The 21129-nt window shown below is 38.0% G+C and overlaps 1 protein-coding gene across 1 annotated transcript; it reads right to left on the reverse strand.

Moving 5' to 3' along the window:
* Positions 1-7176: 7176 nt before the first annotated feature.
* LOC143858314 (glucan endo-1,3-beta-glucosidase-like) lies at positions 7177-9958 on the reverse strand. Its single transcript, XM_077368970.1, has 4 exons — positions 9926-9958; positions 8428-8525; positions 8037-8329; positions 7177-7934 (listed from the first exon to the last, which is right to left on the reverse strand). Exons 2-4 carry the CDS (start codon positions 8513-8515, stop codon positions 7284-7286), a joined length of 1032 nt encoding a protein of 343 aa, XP_077225085.1. The 5' UTR covers positions 8516-8525; positions 9926-9958; the 3' UTR covers positions 7177-7283.
* Positions 9959-21129: the final 11171 nt, after the last annotated feature.

A 21129-nucleotide genomic window follows, 5' to 3' on the forward strand; every position in this document is an offset into this window, starting at 1 on the left:
CATGACCTTAGCCGTTGAGGAGTTACCCATGAAAATCATTTCGCTTTCATCTACTTGATGATAGGTGACGAACGCACTTCTGTTACAACAGACATGTACAGTGGCTCCAGTGTTTACCCACCAATCACTCACATTGAACACCATGTTCACTTCAGAGTCTACGGTTATAAGCTTCTTCACTTCGGTTCTGTGAATAACGGTCGCGGATTCCATCATATTGGCTTGAGGAGCGGGTTTCGCTTGAGAGTTTCTGACATTTTGGGAAGTGTCTTTCCCATTTCGATGTCGACATTGTCTAGCATAGTGTCCAAGTTTTTTGCAATTGAAACAACCTCTTTCTTCTTATTTTTGTCTATCTTTTTGTTACTTTTGAAGTGGTTTTGGTTTTTCATCTTCTTCTTGTTTTGATGAGACCCAAAGTTTTTATTTGCTTTCTTCTCACTAGTCTCAACAAGATTGGCCTTAGAAAGGAGTTCCGATTCTTTATCATTTTGATCACGATTCCTATGTTTTTCTTCAATTCGGAGTGTCACTAGGAGATCTTCCAAATATAATTCCTCTTTTCGATGTTTAAGACTTTTCCCAAATTCCTTCCATAAAGGTGGAAGTTTATCAATGATGGCCGCCGAATGAAAACGGTCATCCATTTTGATTCATTCCGCTAGGATTTCATTTAAAAGGAGTTGGAATTCATGAACTTGTCCTATGCCAGATTTTTCATCTACCATCTCAAATCTAAGATAGTTTCCAACCACATATTTTTCACTCCCGCATCCTCGGTCTTATACTTTTTATCTACAGCTTTCCACATTTCTTTTGCGGTCTTCATTCCACAATACACGTCATATAATGAATTGGTCATAACACTAAGTATGTAACCATGACACAAAAAGTCATCAATTTTTCATTTTTGAGTAACCTCGGATTGAGCGGGTTCATGCTCTTCGGGACTAGGCTTGGGTGTGGTCAAGGCATATGCAATTTTAAGAGTTGAAAGCCAAAAAAATAAGCGTTGTTGCCAACGCTTGAAGTTCAATCCGTCGAACTTCTCAGGACGAGTGTAATCTTCACCGGCCATGTTGAACTAATCTGATAATCTATCTTAAGATTGTTGGATAAAATCTTGGGGTCAAGTAGATTAGTTCAACAAAACTAGTGATATGTTTAATTGAAATGAAATAAAGAAATGATTACCTTTGATGATCTTGTAAGTAACCCACAAATATGTAAGCAAAGATCAAAGCAAATATGTAAGAAATTCAAAAGAGTTGAGTGGTAGAGGCACATTACGGTTTAACGCTACCCTTAAGATAGATTGTCGCCCCACCACGCTAGGTATGCAATCGGATTCTCTTGCAACCTATCTCCAGGATACAACACCACTATCTTTTGTTTTTGACGGTGTGCACGCACCGGCTCGGACCTTGTGAACACAATCTATGCCGAACGAATTTGCCCAATAAAAGATGAAACTTGAAAAGTCTTAAAGCTCGTTGATCAAAGCACTTAGATATATGCTTGATCAGAAAATACAAAAATCAGCAAAATGTATACTTGAACAGTGTATAAAAACCAAGAAGAAAGTGGAAAAACACATCTGTATATGAGAGGTGTCTTGTATATATATATATATATATATATATATATATATATATATATATATATAGAAGAGAATTGCACCCATCTCTCTGTGTACCGTTGTAAAATGGTCAAGAGAATATGCATTGAAAGACATTAAAATAATAAAAGTTATTGTTGCAAAACCATCTTATATATATATATAAGTAAAGCAGAATCCTCTAAGCTGTGGTGGTGCCACGTGTCACCCCTATCCATAAATATTTCTCCATCCCGTATATTAAATTCCCCTTATTCCATTTCAAACGTTTCTGTTTGGATTTTATTACTCCTTTAATTTTTTAATTAAATCTTTATTTTAGCAGTTAATTACCCTTAATTAGTAGAGTTTGAATAGAATAGGAAAACTACGAGAATCCCAAACGTTATTGTTATTATATAATAACGTTTTATTATATAATAGAGGGATATAATTATGAATTTGAAGGATTATTTTTATTTTAATAGAGTTTGGGATATAATCCAAAACTCTATTATATATATATATATATATAGAGGAAAGTGTTTCTACTCGGCCGAGTAGAAAAGCTTATCTACTCCTCCCTTTAAAAAGTACAGTGGGCCCACACATTGTGGATGATCCAAAGCATTCATTTGATAGGTCTTATCATAGATAGGGTGTGCCCAAAAAATCAGCACCAAAGGGTCATCCTAGCCCTTCGTTTTGTTGGGCCTTGTAGAAACAGAATGGACGCATCTTACGCATCTTACACAGTGCGTCCATTTTGTTTCTACAAGGCCCAACAAAACGAAGGGCTAGGATGACCCTTTGGTGCTGATTTTTTGGGCACACCCTATCTATGATAAGACCTATCAAATGAATGCTTTGGATCATCCACAATGTGTGGGCCCACTGTACTTTTTAAAGGGAGGAGTAGATAAGCTTTTCTACTCGGCCGAGTAGAAACACTTTCCTCATATATATATATATATAATAGAGTTTGGGATAAGGAATACAACTATAATATTTAATTTCTTTTGCCGGCACGCGACTGCAACTAGTTAAAATAATGAGAGCATGCAACGTTACAGTTCTCCAACATTAAAATAATGAATTTATATGGTGGACGGTCCTCAACGTTAGAATTCTCCATTCCAACTAACCAGTCATATCTCTCAATTCAACCGTCGAATCACCCCCAAACTTTATGTGGTGATCAGAAGATGAGTCGAGAGCTCAAGTGTGATGGCCGATGGCCGAAAAATTCCACAGTAGCCGGCGGCAATCAGGTTTTTCCGGCGAATGCCTAAAGTTTCTAAAAGCAGTTTTATTTCTAAAACCAACCCTCTCTGGCCATAACTCTTTAACCAGCTGTTGGATCGACATGAAACATTAGGGGATGGTTCATCGGTCGGAGAGGAATGCAACTGCATTGGCCGATCGATGGAAAAGTCTCGCCGGTTGCCTGCGGCAAAGAGTTTTCCAGCAACTTTCCATATCGAGCACTTTTTCAAGAAAAGCTTGATTTTCTTCAAATTTGAATGCCTTTAACCTATAACTCCGATACCAAATGTTAAAAGAACATTGCCTAAATCGATGCCTTCGGATCTTGGGCATTCATATAAAAAAAATTAACATTCTAACATAAGAGGGTTAGATGTACCTTGCACCATTGTCGTTTCCCGAAACCTTCAAATCTGATGGAGTGTGTTTAATTTTCCGAGCACAAAATCGACCCGGAACCGCCCTTTGCTCTTTTTTTCCTTCTCTTTATTCGGCTAATGGGAAACCTTTCCTTTCAACTTGATTTCACTCTTTAAAAGATATGAAAGCAATAGAGAGAGGAAGAGGGACCAAATGCCATATTTTTGTAAGTCAAGAGAGCTCCCATAAAGCTTTCCCAACATAGCCAATTCGTTTGGCATATTGGGCACAATATTAGCAAGCGTTTTAGTGCAAACTTGGAGCCCAAGAACATTCCCAAACGTGAGTAACTAGTTACCAAAATAAAAGGTTCCTTTAACGCAAGGCCATTATCAAGGTTAGCAAATTTTAAACATAGAAACTTCCAACATTCCAGACCAGCTTCGGTAGATAGAGCAAGAAGAAACAGCAAAGTTCACACATCTTTTAAGAAAGGATATTTGTACTAATCAAGAATGGAATACAATTAGCTCTAATGAGTGTTTTATATAGAAACAGATTAGCACAATCTTAGAAGGTGATAAGAATAGAGAGCCTAACGATCCAGCGATCAAATATCATCAAATCTAATCTCACAAATCCAACATATATTCTAACAATAAGGAAGATGATTTCATGAAAGAAACATAAAAGGTTCAGGTGATCTTCAATTTGTAACCCGGGGACGAAAAATGAAAACAGAATTCTATGATAGAAGAGAACAGACAAAAGATCGAGATCCCAAAAACAGACTTCATCTGCATTTCCAGACCATAATTGGCAGATTACAGCAAGATGAACAGCAGAGCTCAACCTTACAGAAGTCGGTTAGAGGAATTAAACAGAACAGATTCAGGTCTTAAATTAACAACACATTAACGAAGCAAAACGAAGAATGAAAACAGGACTTGCTGATAGAAGTGTGCAGTGCACGGGTACATGAACGCCTGCTTTGCATTTGATGGTGCATACTCATTTTGTGTGAGCATAATATGGCCAAGAATCTGTAAGAGAAATCCTTGTTGAGGGAAGATATATCAGATATTCCAGAAACAAAGTCATACTGAACTACATTTTGGTTTCCTATCCTTGTCAAAAACAAGAGGAATTCAAAAGAGGATACAGACAGAGATTAAAGAATGGGAAACTTAATCTACAAGATAATACAAACACTCCCCAATCATAATTTACAGCAAGGCCCTGTGTGTGTCCTTCTCAAGCATTGCTTCTTAGGCCCTTGTTGCTCATTAATTATCTCCAAAACCTGCCGGCACCCAAATGAGAATCTTCTATTAGCAAACGGATTAGGTGCCCAAATTAACCAAGCACCTCGATTGTAGCTCTGATGCAGAGATTATTAGGATGAAATGCAGAATGTTGGAGCCTACTATGACAGTTGAATGAGACTGGAGGCCATGTCAGTTATTAACATGGCAAAGGTTATTTCATAATAAGCTTTTAGCTTAGCACTTTGATCCATAAGGTTAAAGAACTTATTTGTTCCACAAGGTTAAAGAAGCAATGACATATACCATGTAGTTCGGTTTAATGTTGCTTAATTAATAGGGAGAAATTAGGCTTCAAGTTTTCTCTGTTTATGAAATTGTTTAAGAACCTCAAATCAGTGGAAGTAAAAGAACAGAAAATAAGATAAAATAAATAATAAATGGAAAAAGTTATCTTTCCCAATTGATATCTTCTTAATGCAACAAAAGTTGAAGAATATGTATAGGTAGTCCTAAAATATGTATAGGCAGTCCATTCCAATTAGTCCTAAAATATGTATAGGCAGTCCATTCCCAATTGAGTAATGTTTATACATCCCACTTGTCTTGATTGATTTTACTCTCTCAAGCATAGTCTCAAAACTCCTTTGCTTGAAGCCCCTTTTACCTAAGCTAGCGTGAGTTTCTCTGAGTCACTTTTACACTGTTCTGGTCTGAGTCCATGTTTTCCCTACAAGTCCATTAACACTCCTTCGGCCATGTGGCTCACATCCGCAGTTTGAAACACTGCCCTGAAGTTCAGCAGGAGAGAATAGCCAAACCGATGAGGGGATCTGTCTGGATAATGGGTGGAAAACAAAATTTACACCCATTTTTACACTTAAAAGTGGACGTAAAATTTGTTTTATGCCCATTTGAAAGAAACAGAGCCTAATGGAAAAAAATTGTGGAAAAATTTTTCTTGCAAAAATTTAGTGGTAAATGATATGATTATTGTTAGTTTAGAGGGATATTATCATAAACTGAAGGTCCCTCGCTCGTAGAAATTGAATAGGGTTGGTTCAAGCTATCTTTTTTTCTGTGTAAAAACAGTGAGAAAATTAGAAATGTTTTTCCCTTCCCATGTTTTTTCAAAAAATCCCTGTAATCCAAACAGGGCCTTATTGAAAGGATGTCAGTTCCTTTTAATTATTCCTTGTGAAGATCTTATTTTACCATTCGTTCCAGTTGGGAATGTTTTGGATAAGCTTATAATGAAATTATCTCGTCTTCTATTTATTGATGATGGATTAAGCAGGATCAACGGTGACCATCAATTTAGGGGCCCACATGGGGCATGCATGTGGAATCAAGACCGTTGATCTTATAGAACATCATGAGGGGAGCCTTGTGGGGGTGTCTATTCAGGCATGGGAGACTTAGGCTGATGTTTAGGAACCATGGAAAATTATTACATAGAATTCATGTGGCCAAATTGTGAATTGTGAGAGGGAGAGACTTGGGTATGTGGGAGTGGAGAGAAGATCAGAAATCACTAAACAATAGTGAAAATTACTTATTTGAAATTAAGTTCGTAAATTTTCATGCTCCCCTCTCTCACCCTCTCAAGTTTTCTCCCTCTTTCTCATCTTTCACGATTGGCACCTTAAATATTTCAAGGAATATTTTCTCAAGGTCGACAAACATTGCTTTAAGATATTAGGATATGAAATGAGAATATCCAACTTCCAGGCTGTTTGGATACCATTAAAAGCTAGGAAGTTGAAGAAAGAGGGGTTTATTCAAAGGCAATGACCGCATGTTTGGATTATAAGTAGTAGTATGTTTTTTGAGAGATGCGGAGTAAATGTAGACCCCCATAGGTGATGTTTATTTTTCATCAATCTTGTTTCAAGGTTGCTTTTAATGGCATGAAAATAAGAATGTACTTTTAATTTGTTTGATGCCCATTTTACGTCAAAAGAAATAGAGCCTTAAGCTATGTTTCTTTGGATGTAAAATGGGAGTAAAATAAATTTTACGTCTATTTTTAAGTGGAAAAATGGGAGTATTAGTTGTTTTATGAACTGTTTCATGTCGAAAGAAACGAAGCCTTATTGAAAAATTGTACTCTTTTCTTGGGAGAAGCCAGTTTCTTCAAGTGATGTATCCGCCCCTTCTCATTACTTGGGACACCTAGCAGCAGTGTATAAATGTAATTATACAATGGAAAATCAAGAAATTCTTGACAAGAATTATTTTCCAAACTTTTTCAATAATTCGTTTAAGGGAAATGATATTCTGTAATGTTTTGATATTGCCGCGGTCCTAGAGCATTTTGGGAGATGTAATAATCTTTTGACTGCCCTTTAAATACTAAGGGGCCGTTTGTGGATTTTAGAATCTTGGATTTCCTCAAAATTGTAGTTGGGAGACGAGAGAAGAAGGAGACGGACTGCTTTACTTCTCTTTAGAATCTTGGGTTTTAAGTAAGAAATCTAGGTTTTAGAAATCTCTCCCACATCCTGAGATTTCTAAAATCTGGAAACATGGGATGACCGCTTGGTCTCTTGCTGATGGAAAGAAGGGTAAGAAAACAGGAAACTACTGCTGGTCTCCTTCTCTCGTCTCCCAACTACGATTTGGAGGAAATCCAAGATTCTAAAATCCGTATACCCAAATGGCCCCTAAAAGAAAAGAAGCTTATCCGAAAACATCAAAACATGGGATAATTGAAACAAGAACAAGAAGACATGACATACTAGAGAAAATATATGTTATTCTCTCTTTATTATTTATTGAATAATCAGACATGATCAATTGAAAACGGGGTAGACTGGGGTCTCATTAGGATAGAAAAGGCCCCAGTTCTGCTCAATCCCTGGAGCTTTAAGGTTCTCATTGAACATGGCAAATATGAAGGTATCCATTTTGTACCCTGGTCTCTTTGGGGTCGATCCTGAAATTACATGGTTCATCATGTTGTGATTGTAAGTTCCGGCTAAACCCGGAGTCGTAATATCTCCATTTCCGGCACTAGGCCAACCACTCTCGGCGACGGCAATTTTTACATCCCCTCCTCCAACTTTCTCCATCGCGGAGTAGACAGCATCCACCATGGCATCGAACAAGGACCAATAATCCAAGTTCCCATCATGAACTACTGGACTTTGGGCTGTAAATATCGCATATTCCAAGGAAATATGAACTGGGTCACTGGCGTAGGCAAAATAAGGGTACACATTGATCATGAGGGGGGATCCCGTGCTCGCTAAGAATTGAACTACAGAACTCATGGTGTCAATGGAGTCCGAGGAGAATGCGCCTTGTGATGGAGGGTAGGAGGTGCCCATGATCGCACTTCCGACCACGGTGGTCACATGAATACTTAAACCCGCCGCGTCCAGTGCGTTCTTAATGTTCTTCATTGCTTGAGTGACATATTGGGCATCATCCCCTGGGATCACCTGTAGGTACAAATTGGTATGATGAATGATCAGATAGTGAGAGATAGAAATGAGACACAGGCAAGTCAAGCCAATTAAGGTTTTCTCTTAGGCCAAAATCACCTCGTTACCGAGCGAAATGTAGATGAAATCAACGTCGTTGTAGGCGAGGACATTATTTGATACCCAAGTTGTGGCTACGTCTTGGCTCCCAGCAAGGTTAGCGAGATCTTCGTTCTTGGTTCCGAGTGCGACTTTGAGCTGAGACCCACGTAGTGCTTGGAGCACATTCGGGTAGGGTTCGTAGAGGCGGACCATCTCAATGCCATTTTGTTTGTAGAGATTTATAACATCAGTTGGGGCTGGGAGATTATCCCCATTCACTCCATAGCAAACCCCTATAGGTAATGTGTTCTCTGCAGAATTATCATAAATGAACCAATGTTATGTTAATATAATATCAGCCTTAGTCCTAGAAGTGCAAACGGTCAAATCTGGAGCTTCTAGATCTTACTTCTTCTACTCGAGCAGGTGACGGGGCTAGTGGCGAACAGTAGTAGTAGTAGTAATGTTGTGGCACAAACGATCAAATGTGGGGCCATCTCTTTGGTCCTGGTTCAACAAACAAATTAGAAAATAATGAAAGAAAGAAAGATGGCATGTGTAAATTAAACACCCCGTATTGAAAGGTTGCTACTGTCTAATCATAGTAAAAGATCTCCAATTTCTTTGATTTCTTTGGGGTTTTTTGATCGGGCTACGTACTTCTCACCGTCCGATATTGATCGGATGGACGTGGATGAGGTTAACCCTTATTAGATTTTCTAGTTTTGTGTATTATTTTATGGGAGGCATTTCGTGGATGAGGTTCACCCGTATATGGGGAAAATGTTTATACTTGATCGAGTAGATAACGTTATCCACTCCATCTGCATAGACACTGCGGCCTCACATTGTTTGAATGATCCAAAGCATTCATTTGATAGGCCCTGACATAGATAGAGCGTGCCCACAAAATTAGCTCCGTAGATCATCCTAACCCTTCGATTTGTGGTGGTTAAAAGTGGACAGATTTCTGGAGGTTTATACCAGTCCATTTTAACCTCCACAAATCAAAGGGCTAGGATGATCCTATGGAGCTGATTTTATGGCACACCCAATCTATGCCAGGGCCCTTCAAATGAATGGTTTGCATCACCCAAACAATGTGGGTCCCACTGTATTTTTGGCCGACAGAGTAGATAAATGTTTATACTCCTGTATTTTTGGCCGACGAAGTAGATACCGTATTCTACTCGATCGAGTAGAATACATTACCTACTCCATCGACCAAAAATACAGTGGGAGCCCACATTGTTTGGGTGATCTAAAACATTAATTCGGTAGGCCCTGAGATAGATAGGGTGTGCCTAAATTTGTTTGGGTCACCCACATTGTTTGAGAGAGAGGAAATGAAGTATGTACAGCTGCACAGATAAGTTATCTGTGCATGGCTGCACAAACCATAGTGGGGGCCACATTTTTTGGGGGATCCAAAGCATTCATTTGGAAGGCCCTTGCATCGATAGGGTGTGTACAAAAAATCAGCCCTTTAGGATCATCCTAACCCTGTCATTTGTGGAGGGAAAAAATGGGCAGAAACAGTCCATTTCCCCCTCCAACTTTGATTGGGTTAGAATGATCCTATAGGGCTGATTTTTTATACACACTCTATCCATGGAAGGGCCTTCCAAATGAATGCTTTGGATCCCCCAAAAAATGAGGCCCCCACTATGGCTTGTGCAGCCATGCACATATAGCTTATCTGCAACTGCACATACTTCATTTCCTCATATATATATATATATATATATATATATATATATATATATATATATATATATATATATATATAGAGAGAGAGAGAGAGAGAGAGAGAGAGATTATATATTTTCTAGGGGCACTATAGTAGACAATCGGGAGAGATTATTTTACAAGGCATTCTAATGGAGAGAAGACGAGAGAGAGCTTACAGTTGTGATGAGTTTTGCAGCACCAAAGCTTGTAAGCAACGTAGAGGAGTGGAAGATGATGTGGGTGTGTTTCATATAAATAGAAGGAAATAGTTGTCTTCTTCTCATGAAATTAAGTAGATGATAACCATCCATTGTATCTCATTAATCTTAAATCCTTTTTGGATTGCTTCTTTGACTCATTGCTTCGCTCACACACAGTGATAGACTTTCCTTTTTTGTGTATTTTAAATATTCAAATGGGAATTTTAATGATTCAACCCTCACTTTATTAAAAGTATGGTATGGCCCACACCATAGGATGATCCAAACCGTCCATTAGATGGGCCACAGCCTAAATAGGTTGTGTCCTAAACAATATTTCCATAGGTTGATCCTAACCCTCCAATCTATATTGGGTTAGGATCAACCCCCTAACATTCAGATCTGAGGGTTAGGAACAACCTATGGTCGTGGCCCATCTAATGGACGGTTTGGATCATCCTATGGTAGGGCCATACCTAGGGATGGCAAAATTGGCCGAACCGAACCGGAACCGAGCCGAAACCGAACCGAAAATTCGGTTTCGGTTTGGTTAAACCAAACCGATTCAAATTTCGGTTTGGTTCGGTTTGGGTATCAAACCGAACCGAAACCGAATATTGGCAATTATTATGAGTAAAGGGTGGCAAAATTGGCGGAACCGAACCGAAACCGAACCGAAAATTCAGTTTTGGATCGGTTTTGGTTTGGTAAAACCAAACCGATTCAAATTTCGGTTCGGTTCGGTTTGGGGGTCAAACCGAACCGAAACCGAACCATTGCCACCCCTAGCCATACCGTACTTTTAATAAAGTGAGGAGTGCGATCATGAAAATACAGTAGTGCTGATAACATTTCCCTATTCAAATACATCTCTATATCTATTGAGGGCTTGTTTCACCCATGGTTAGCAAAACGTGACACGACAAAAAAAGAAGTGTGGGGGTATGAGGTGTAACACGAAAAAATACGCTTAATATGTTTAAAATTTTATAATTTACAAAATATAGCCGGGGTAAATTTGAAAAACTGGTTGAAAAAAACATTTAATATGTTTTAAACTTTTTCACATGTTTTAAACTTTTTCCATAAAAATGTCGTTTTTTGGTAGATTTTTTAAAAGAAGTGTTAAACGGCGAGCCTACAAAACATATTTTTTGAAAAAAAAAAAAAAAAGTTTAAAATGTAGTATTGCTAACTAGATACGTGCATAGTTTAACCTCGGCTGCGACTAAGTGTGTTGCCCATAAATAAGCCTTTCCCCTTTTTGACGAAGGTATGGGGTTAAAATAATCTCTCAGTGAAACTAATCTCAGTCCTTCACAAAAAAGTGCTGGTTTAGCAAGGCTCAGCTCTTCTCTCCCGAAGAATCCTATTATTTAGTTGCAAAGTGTTAGAATATGTGGGATCCAATAGTTGGATTGGGTTAAGATCTCACCGTTGGATTATCTTAGAGGAAGATTAGGTAAGTTGGGTAAACAAGGCAACTAGATAAATTAGGCAAGTGGATTAGAAGAGGCAAGCATAAGAAATTAGGAAAATAGATTTGATTAGGATTATTTCCTTCTATAATTATCTTAATTCCATTATAAGCACACATTCATCCTCTTGTAAAAGTATCCAAAAGTTTAGTGAAATCTCCTAAATTTATCATGGTATCAAAGCTGTTACATTATTTTTGGGATTTTTGGCTTTTATCATTCTCTGCGCTTAACAAAGCGGATGAAACCCTTTTGATAACCATTGCTGCAACATGCTCTCAGCCGCGAAGGAGGTAAACATGTGACTGAATATGAAAAGACAAGACTCAAAAGTGGAAAGTAAAAAATATGTGAGAAATGCTGGTAGGGTGTGGTAAGGGCGGAATCGATTTGCCGTCAATATTTGCACAGTTCAAATCATTTAATTATCTATTGCATCCCGCAACAAATAGTTTATAGAGCTTTTAATTAGTACTAAACAAACTTGACCTGGGGAAGTAGAGTATTTATGTGGTGTAAGGACGGTTTGGATCATCTGGCCTCTAAAGTACTTTTTGAAAAATACGGGACTTTAAGGGCTTACACCATATATATATAAAATCTCTGAAGGAATATATGCTGCTATTTGCTTAAATATATAGAGTCTAGTAAGTTGGCTTGTCATGCCCCGACCCGAGATCCGCATCCGGCACGCATGACTGCTGCCGCACGCTCATAGGGTCACCCCCACAAGCATGCATGGCATATCACCTTTCCATACGAATCACCCACTTAGCTACTAATAAAATCTAGGGAAAACTACTAGAAACCCCCAGGATAAAAACATATCTATACGAATCCCCCCAAAAATTTCGTATTTACCAATCACCCCACAAATAGCTTTTAATTAGGGAAGTGATATATCCGCGCCTTTTGATCACTAGGAACACCCCCTGTCAGTGTATCAATGACTAAAGAGGGGCTGTTGTACTTATGTCAGAAGAATTCAATGCCCCTGATTGCCACAAACACTGACAGGAGGTGTTCTTGGTGATCAAAAGGGACGGATATATCATTTCACTTTAATTAGCTTATTACCGATTTTACCCTTTCTTATGTCACCTTACAAATCCCAAAAATCTCTCCATCCATTAATCCCTCTCTCTCTCTCTCTCTCTCTCTCTCTCTCTCTCTCTCTCCATTAATAAGTATCGTTTGAACTCTATCTGGCTCTTTTAATTGAGAAATTTTAGCGCTCTCTCTCTCTCTCTCTCTCTCTCTCTCTCCATCAATAAGTATCATTTGAACTCTATCTGGCTCTTTTAATTGAGAAATTTTAGCCGTGCATGTACGTGCAACCCAAAATTACAGTGGGCCCACATTATTTTGGTGATCCAAGCCATTCATTTGTTGGTCCTGACGTGGATAGGAAGTGCCCAGAATATCTCCTCCGTAGAATGATCCTAACCCTCTGATTTATTTCGGTTTAAAATGGAGATCGGAGGGTTAGGATCATCATATGGAGGTCATTTTCTTGGCACATCCTATCCCTCTGATTTGTTTGGGTTTAAAATGAAGATCGGAGGTTAGGGTCATCCTATGGAGGTCATTTTCTTGGCACATCCTATCCACGTCAGGGACCAACAAATGAATGGCTTGGATCACCAAAATAATGTGGGCCCACTGTATTTTTTGGGCTGCACGTGCATGCACGGCCATCCCATATAATTTCTCTATTAGAGGGAGAATTCAAAAGACTAATGGATGGAGAGATTTTAGGGATTTGTAAGGGTGGTATAAGGGTAAAATGGGTAAAAGGCAAAATTAAAAGCTATTTATGGCCCAATTAGTAATTAAGAAATTTTTGGGGTGATTTGTGTAGATAAGTTTTTAGTAGTTTTCCTTAAAATCTATGAAAATAAAACTTAATTAAATCATCAAATCCAAATATAATATGGAGAGTTCATAATTAACTCCAACTCCATAGCTAATGCTCATTACAATCACTTCACATAAAATTTCTTAGTAAAACGGAAATAAATGTAAATCTTGAAATAAGTCCCACTCCGGCGATCATCTCGTTCTAGAGCTCCAATGGTGATCAACCTATTGGTCCTCTATATCTGAAAATTGTTAACCACATAATGCTTGTATTATCTTAGTTCCTCCAGGACCATCTCGGTTCTGCTTCTTTATATATATATATATATTCTGCTGCCCTTTTAAAAAAAAATCAAGTTCGGAAAAATCAATTCATGCAATATAATTGAATAAGAGCAACAAGCATTTCGAAAACCATAACTTCTCATTAATAAGCAGGGTACTTTTAAGTGAGATTAGTTCAAACAACACGATTTATCGACTCAGTTTTAAAAATCAGTTTTCCAAGAGGGAGCTTGAAATATCCCAAAATACCTCCCATACGAAAGCCGTCCAAGACGAGGTATTTTGGTCAAGTTAAATCATAATAGAATTAGGGTTTCTTAATTAGAATTGAGTTAGGACCCTTTAATAGAGTCTATAAATACTCATCTATTCCGGTTATTCTCCACAAAAATAGAACCTCAGAGAAAACGTTTTCGGATTATGGCGAAATCAAGAACTGAGGGAGATTTCTATAGGAGAAATCGTTCTTCACGGTATGTGGTTAATTGAGTTTTTTATTTTCTTCATTTTTAATCTTCAATTTTCTTGTCGATGATCATCTCGTCCATGAAAATTTTGTTGTTAAGGATTTGATCTAGGGTTTGTGGTCTGGTTTGGAGCGGTCTCCATCCAATAAATTTTTATTGGTGATTGGATGAACTATTGGTCGGAACCACAAATATATATCAAATATTGATGATCATGTGTTCTCCATGAGAAGAAGTCAGATTTTTGAGAGAGGAGACTATTGGTTTACTTGGGCGATGATTTGGATCCATGGGAATCGTTGTTTTCCCAAGGATCCAATCGCTCTTTTAGTGTTTGAATATCCCTAATTAAAGCAAAGATTTGGGTGGGATTAAAATGAATTATTACATATGTTTAAGGGTGAAAAACAAAGATATACAGAGGGGTTTCGTGAGAAAAGAAAACCAAATCGTGCCCCCTCTGCTGCCCGAACTAGACCCAGATGACTAACAAGGGTACTCGTTGGTCGACCAACTAGAACTCGGGTGCTTTGCTCGGTTAAGCTCCGTTGGCTTAGTTTTTTGGTCCTCTAAGGCCCTTTTGAGGTTTGTTTGAATTCCATAAACATGCTAAAGTTGTTCTTTGGGTACTAAGTTGGGATAACATGTGTTTTAGGTGACTGTCTCGAGAAGCTGGAAAAGTTTGGTGGAGGTCTTGTGCTTGGCGAAACTTTGAATTGACATTACTGTGAATAGAAATGCTTTATTTCTTATTGTTTCATCTAATAGATGATATTAATGCAAATTTTGCATGTGACATGATTATCTTGGTTAAATCAATAATGTGTTTGATTACACAGGTTTTATCATGATCAAACTGTCTTTCATGGCCGAGCCTGTCTACCAGTACATAATGAAATATGTTCAGTTGTGGATATATTAGATTTACATGTTTATGCCAGTATTGACTTGGATTGGTCAGAGATATACAATGGAATAAGGTATGTCTAAGTTAAACAGAAATCAGTAAGGCCTCTGTGAAGGAAGGTTATCCCCTTCCGGCAAGATTGCTATGTGCAGCGGAACAAAAATCGTATAGAATTTTAAAATTTTCTTTTCAATCTTGCTTTTGCCCAAGATCCTAGAGTCTAGATTAGTTAATTATTTTAATCAAACATTAATAAATACCTCTTTAAAGAAGAAATCAAGTAACCACACTGCTTGATCTACTCCTCGAACGGTTGCGATCGTTCTAAACGCCGCGGACTCCGCAAGTTGAACCGATGGATTCTTTTTCTTTGCTCGGACTATTGTGGATGTGAATAACTCTTATTCACCTATTTAAGGTCTAATCTAATTAGTACCTTTGTTGTAGAGAATAGATAAATTGATTGAAAGCCTTTCTCTTTGAAACTAGTTCAATTGGAAGAGAAATAAAGAGAGAGAGAGAGAGAGTGTGAGAGAGAGATAGAAAACTATTTTTCCAAAGGGGGAACAATGGAGAACGAATTTTTGAGTATTCCACTCTTGAAATTTTATTCTGCCCTCTCCTTTATATAAAGTAGAGTTTTGGTTTGATAAATCCTTATTTCTCTCTCCTTATTCCAATCCAATTATGAAACCAACTTGAATTGAGATTTCTCGAGTCCATGGGACTCTCCCAAACCTCCAAGGCTGTGTGGGGACTGTGGACCCCGATCCTGAGGACGAGTGCGGCGAGGGACGCGAGGTCCCCACAGCAATCCTCTAAGATCTCCACAATGTGAAGGAGAGCTCTGCCAAGGAACTCTCGAAACGGATGCCACCCTCACAGCATAGCACGAGTGGCGATACAAAACGAATGAGATACATCCTGATCAGGAGCCAGGGCTCGAAACCGAGATGTACCTAAAAAGAACTCAGAGTCGCCATCCATGGATAGGCCATGGAACCCTAAAATCAAATCCTCTGTGCAATGGATAACCAGAAATATATATGGGTTCGTGCCTGGTTACGAATGGGGAAGGTCTGAGAGCACCCCCAATTCGCCCGAGTGCAAGCACTTGGTCTCTTATGCCATTTTCATTAATTCCAAAGAAGTTTGAGTAAAAATCATGTGAAATGGGAACAATCCTCAGGAATCGTCTACCTAAGCATGCATTTCCTGAGAATGGAGAAATAAACACGTAAAATGAAATGAAAAATGTGTCACCTAAGCAAAGCTAGGTTATGAGTGACATGCCTAATGGGTGTCTAAGTTTCTGGTGGACACGCACATGCAAGCTACAACCAAAGGTATAGTATCAGTACAAGAAAGTAAGAAAACATATCAAAACATGAGACACAAATCTATGCTATGTATGACGGGACAAGACAAGTCCTAACTCTAATGCAGGACTGGACTCGGACCAGAATGGCCATCCATCCTAGCTGCGCTACGTATCCCGGCCTCGGGAAGAATCGGAGCCCACGTAGTTCGATGCCCTATTCAAAATTATGATGCCTAAGACACCTAGACCTCTATCCTAGACTCGATCTAAAAGACCGGACTAGTTATTAAAGCTTCTTGAACTATTATTTAAATTCCAATGAATGGTGGATTTTAGGACATCCTATATGCCCTAACTAAATGCAGATTGATTAGCCTTAAGCTAATGCAGGTGGTTCCTACAATCCTATGTGTAACTAGGCCGTGCAACCTAATGAAAACCACGGGATCACTATATGCCTAGTCTAGCCATCGGTTTGACTAAATGTCTAACCGATCGACTCGAGGCCTCCTAACTCTAGGGACACTCACACGACAGGACATACCATATCAATACAAATCAAGACAAATTCCTAACTCTAGAACACAACCTAAACAGCTAGGACATACTCCTAACTCTAGAGGAAGATCTTTTTGAAAATGGTTTGAATATTTTTGTAACTTTGAAAGATTTAAAATTTTTATTTTTAAAGGTTTGGCTGGACTTGGGATGTGGATCCCAAGCTGCACTACGTACCTCGTGGAAGAGGATCAAGCCAACGTAGTTCGAAACGAACTCTCTACCTATCAAACACTTACGGCAAATCAACTATGCTCTAATAATACTATTATAAGAGCAAATGAGTCAAAGACTCTCTAATGACAGTAACTGGAGAATAAATGAGTCAAAGACTCTCTAATAAAAGCGACTAAAGGATAAACGAGTCAAAGACTCTCTAATAAGAGCAACTGATAACACTGAAATGAGATAACGAAGTCAAAGACTCTCTAATAATACTGCAAATGAAACAGATGAGTCAAAGACTCTCTAAAAACGGAAACACGAGTCAAAGACTCCAATGACACCAACTAAAAGATAAATGAGTCAAAGACTCTCTAAAGGAAAAGAAACACGAGTCAAAGACTCCACTAACATTAACTAAAGGATTAATGGGTAAAGACTCTCTAAAAGAGATGAAAAACATGAGTCAAAGACTCCACTAACACCAACTAAAGGATATATGAGTCAAAGACTCTCTAAAGGAAAAGAAATACGAGTCAAAGACTCCACTAACACCAACTAAAGGATAAATGAGTCAAAGACTCTCTAAAAGAGATGAAAATACGAGTCAAAGACTCCACTAACACCAACTAAGGATATATGAGTCAAAGACTCTCTAAAGGAAAAGAAATACGAGTCAAAGACTCCACTAACACCAACTAAAGGATATATGAGTCAAAGACTCTCTAAAGGAAAAGAAATATGAGTCAAAGACTCCACTAACACCAACTAAAGGCTAAATGAGTCAAAGACTCTCTAAAGGAAAAGAAACATGAGTCAAAGACTCTACTAACACCAACTAAAGGATAAATGAGTCAAAGACTCTCTAAAAGAGGTGAAAACACGAGTCAAAGACTCTACTAACACCAACTAAAGGATATATGAGTCAAAGACTCTCTAAAGGAAAAGAAACACGAGTCAAAGACTCCACTAACACCAACTAAAGGATAAATGAGTCAAAGACTCTCTAAAAGAGATGAAAACACGAGTCAAATCAGATAATATAAGATTGAAAATCTGTGATCAAGATGAAATGAGATAGCATAAGATTGCTTTCAACGGATGGATCATGAATGACTAATCCTATGAGATCTTTGGAAATGAATGGGATTTACATCCTAACCCCAAAGGAAAATTTTTTTAATCTTCGCACATTTTATCAGTGTTACCTGAAGGCATCAACCCTAACCCTAATCTAGCGGAGTGGAGAAAGGATCTCGACTCATGACTTTGTTTGTGTACCTAGGACCGATCGTAGCCATTGGAAGATGGACTACGGCCTAATCTAGACACAAATGGGTAGGATATCCTAAACTAGGCTCACACACGTGATGCACATGTGTTCGTATACTACATGCATGTGTGGGTTAATCTAGGGGTAAGGCCAAGAGTTCCCTTAGCGCGAATCCATGTTCGATATACTGTACCAGTGTCCGGCGCATCAGTACGTGAACAAGAGATCCGTTTACGTACCATAAAGGTACTAGGCTAAGGGTGGAATGCTTCTCTAGCACAGAGGCACCAGGTGATGAAATCCCAGTCAACCATGCTAGATAACACTCCGGGTTCCTAAAATAGGACGTGTGTGCATGTGAGATGCAGGGGTTTAGATGCAAGTGATGTAAGTGTGTGCAATAAGTTCGCGCAATCTATGATGCCTTCAGGTTTTGTTAGATTAAGTTTGAGTAAATGTGATGAGAAAATAAAACATACAAACTAATCACAGCATCAGGATTTTACAAAGGAAATCAGTGATTCCTAAGGTTTCTATTTTGATAATTTAATTATTGAATATGTGATGGAATATTATGATCTGGAAATTTTTAAAACAATTTGATTTTAATTCAATTTACTCAAGGATTTTAAAAGGTTTCAATTCAGATTGTAGATTTACACATCAACATATAACAAATCTTTTCAGAACAAGATGAAATTTTTACAGTAACTTCTCCTTAATTATATAAGATTATAATAAAAATTTCATAGATTTTAAATGTGGTTTGCTATTAGTTTTTCAATGTTGAAAGTTTTTGTCCAGATTGTGAATTAACACAGTAACGTATAGCAAATCAATTCAAAACAATATGAAATTTCTATAGTATGTGTATTACAATAATAAAGGATTACTGTAAAAGTTTCATAAATTGTAAAAATGATTTACTATTAATTTACGATTTTACAAATATCCATCCAGATTATGAATTAACAAAGAAACACATAGTAAATCAAATCCAAATCAGTTTAAACTTTATGAAAACATGTAATTCCAGTAGTAATTATCAAACAAATATTTTCAGAAGTTTTCATTGCAATTTACTATTTTTATCAGATTTAATACAGCATGCATGATTTTACGTAACAAATCATAAACAAATATCCAACAGCAACCAAAAATCTTGAAAAATTCACGGGAGATTAGATTAGATTTAATTTGCATCTCATCCAAATTTCACTTTTGAAAACATTATAGAAGTTTTGAAAATTGGTTTTTTCCAAAAATACCCCTAGAGTTAAATGAATTTTTAAACCCTTTAAATCAAATCAAGAATTCATAAAGAAATTCGTACTAATTCAAAATCTTACAATTATGTTATGTTTAAATTTTCATTGATTTTGGATCTATGTTGACATCTTCTTAAATTCAATCTTTAGAATTTTACCCCTTTGAGGGTAAAGTTCAAAAGGTCAAATTACGGTCAAAACGAAGTCAAAATTCTTCGAAATTCCAGATTTCTACACTTCTTAATGTTCAAAACACTCAGATATTGAAAAAAACATATTTTGAATAACAATAAGAAAAAATAAAAATAAATCACAAATTCAATCCTAGCATGCTTCTAGTTTAAGATATATGAAAGAGGGTTTTGGAATACCAACCTTGCTAGCTCTCCTTGTCTCTAGGGTAAGTAATCCTCGGATATACGCTTTGTCTTACCCTTTCAATTAGCAAAGAAAACCCCCAAAAAAAATGTTGCCGCCGATCCGTTCCGCCGTCTTCACTTTCTCTTAGAGGGAAGGATTGGGAGGTGATTGGGAGAGATAATGGAAGAAGAATATAGGGAAAGGGATTGGAGGGAGTGATTGGAAGAGATAATGGAAGAGAAAAAGATAATGGAAGATAAATCTCTCCTTTTCTCCCCCTCTTTTTTTTATGGATGGGAAGGAAGAAGATATATATAGGGAGAGAAAGAGAGAGAGAGAGATGTGTTGGTGGAGAGCTCATCATGTTGTCCCTCTTAGTGGAGAATCCATCATCATTCTTCTTAGTGGAGGGCCCATCATGTTTCTTAGTGGAGAATCCATCATCATTCTTCTTAGTGGAGGGCCCATCATGTTTCTTAGTGGAGAATCCATCATCATTCTTCTTAGTGGAGGGCCCATCATGTTTCTTAGTGGAGAATCCATCATCATTCTTCTTAGTGGAGGGCCCATCATGTTTCTTAGTGGAGAATCCATCATCATTCTTCTTAGTGGAGGGCCCATCATGTTTCTTAGTGGAGAATCCATCATCATTCTTCTTAGTGGAGGGCCCATCATGTTTCTTTAGTGGAGAATCCATCATTATTGTTCTTCATAAGAGGCCTCACAAGAGGCCCTACTGAGGCCCCACAATGTGGGCCCCACAACGCGGGCCCCACAACGTGGGCCCCACAATGTGGGCCCTCGGTTGATTTGAATTTTAAACAAATGTTCAATGCGGGCCCACCAAACGGGTCCAAATTCTCCCTCGCTTGGATTCTTATGAATAATCTCTCTCAACCTCTCACGGAAAAATGCGAAACATGGCGGAAATGATCGGATGGGGTTTCTCCCAAGCATAGCGAACTTGGGTCCGGTCAAAATGGGGTGTCTACAGGGACACTCAAGATACATGGGAGAATGTGTATGGATGCCTCCCTCCAGCCCTTGTGGCCTTATCTCATACGAGTTGGTGTTGGAAACAAATTGCTTGCTTTATACATCCTACAATTTAGCAATTCTTATCCAACGAGGAGTTTGAGTGTAACTCAAAGTTCTTGAGCAATTGTGACTATTTTTCCAAGCTCTCCAACTGATTTAGGAGTGTTGTGGGCCCCACAAACCTTATCCAAATGTGTAGTCCT

The sequence above is a fragment of the Tasmannia lanceolata genome, unplaced genomic scaffold, assembly GCF_043159265.1.
Source record: "Tasmannia lanceolata isolate RefF3 unplaced genomic scaffold, GAP_Taslan_0.1 ptg000025l, whole genome shotgun sequence".
NCBI classification, from domain to species: domain Eukaryota; kingdom Viridiplantae; phylum Streptophyta; class Magnoliopsida; order Canellales; family Winteraceae; genus Tasmannia; species Tasmannia lanceolata.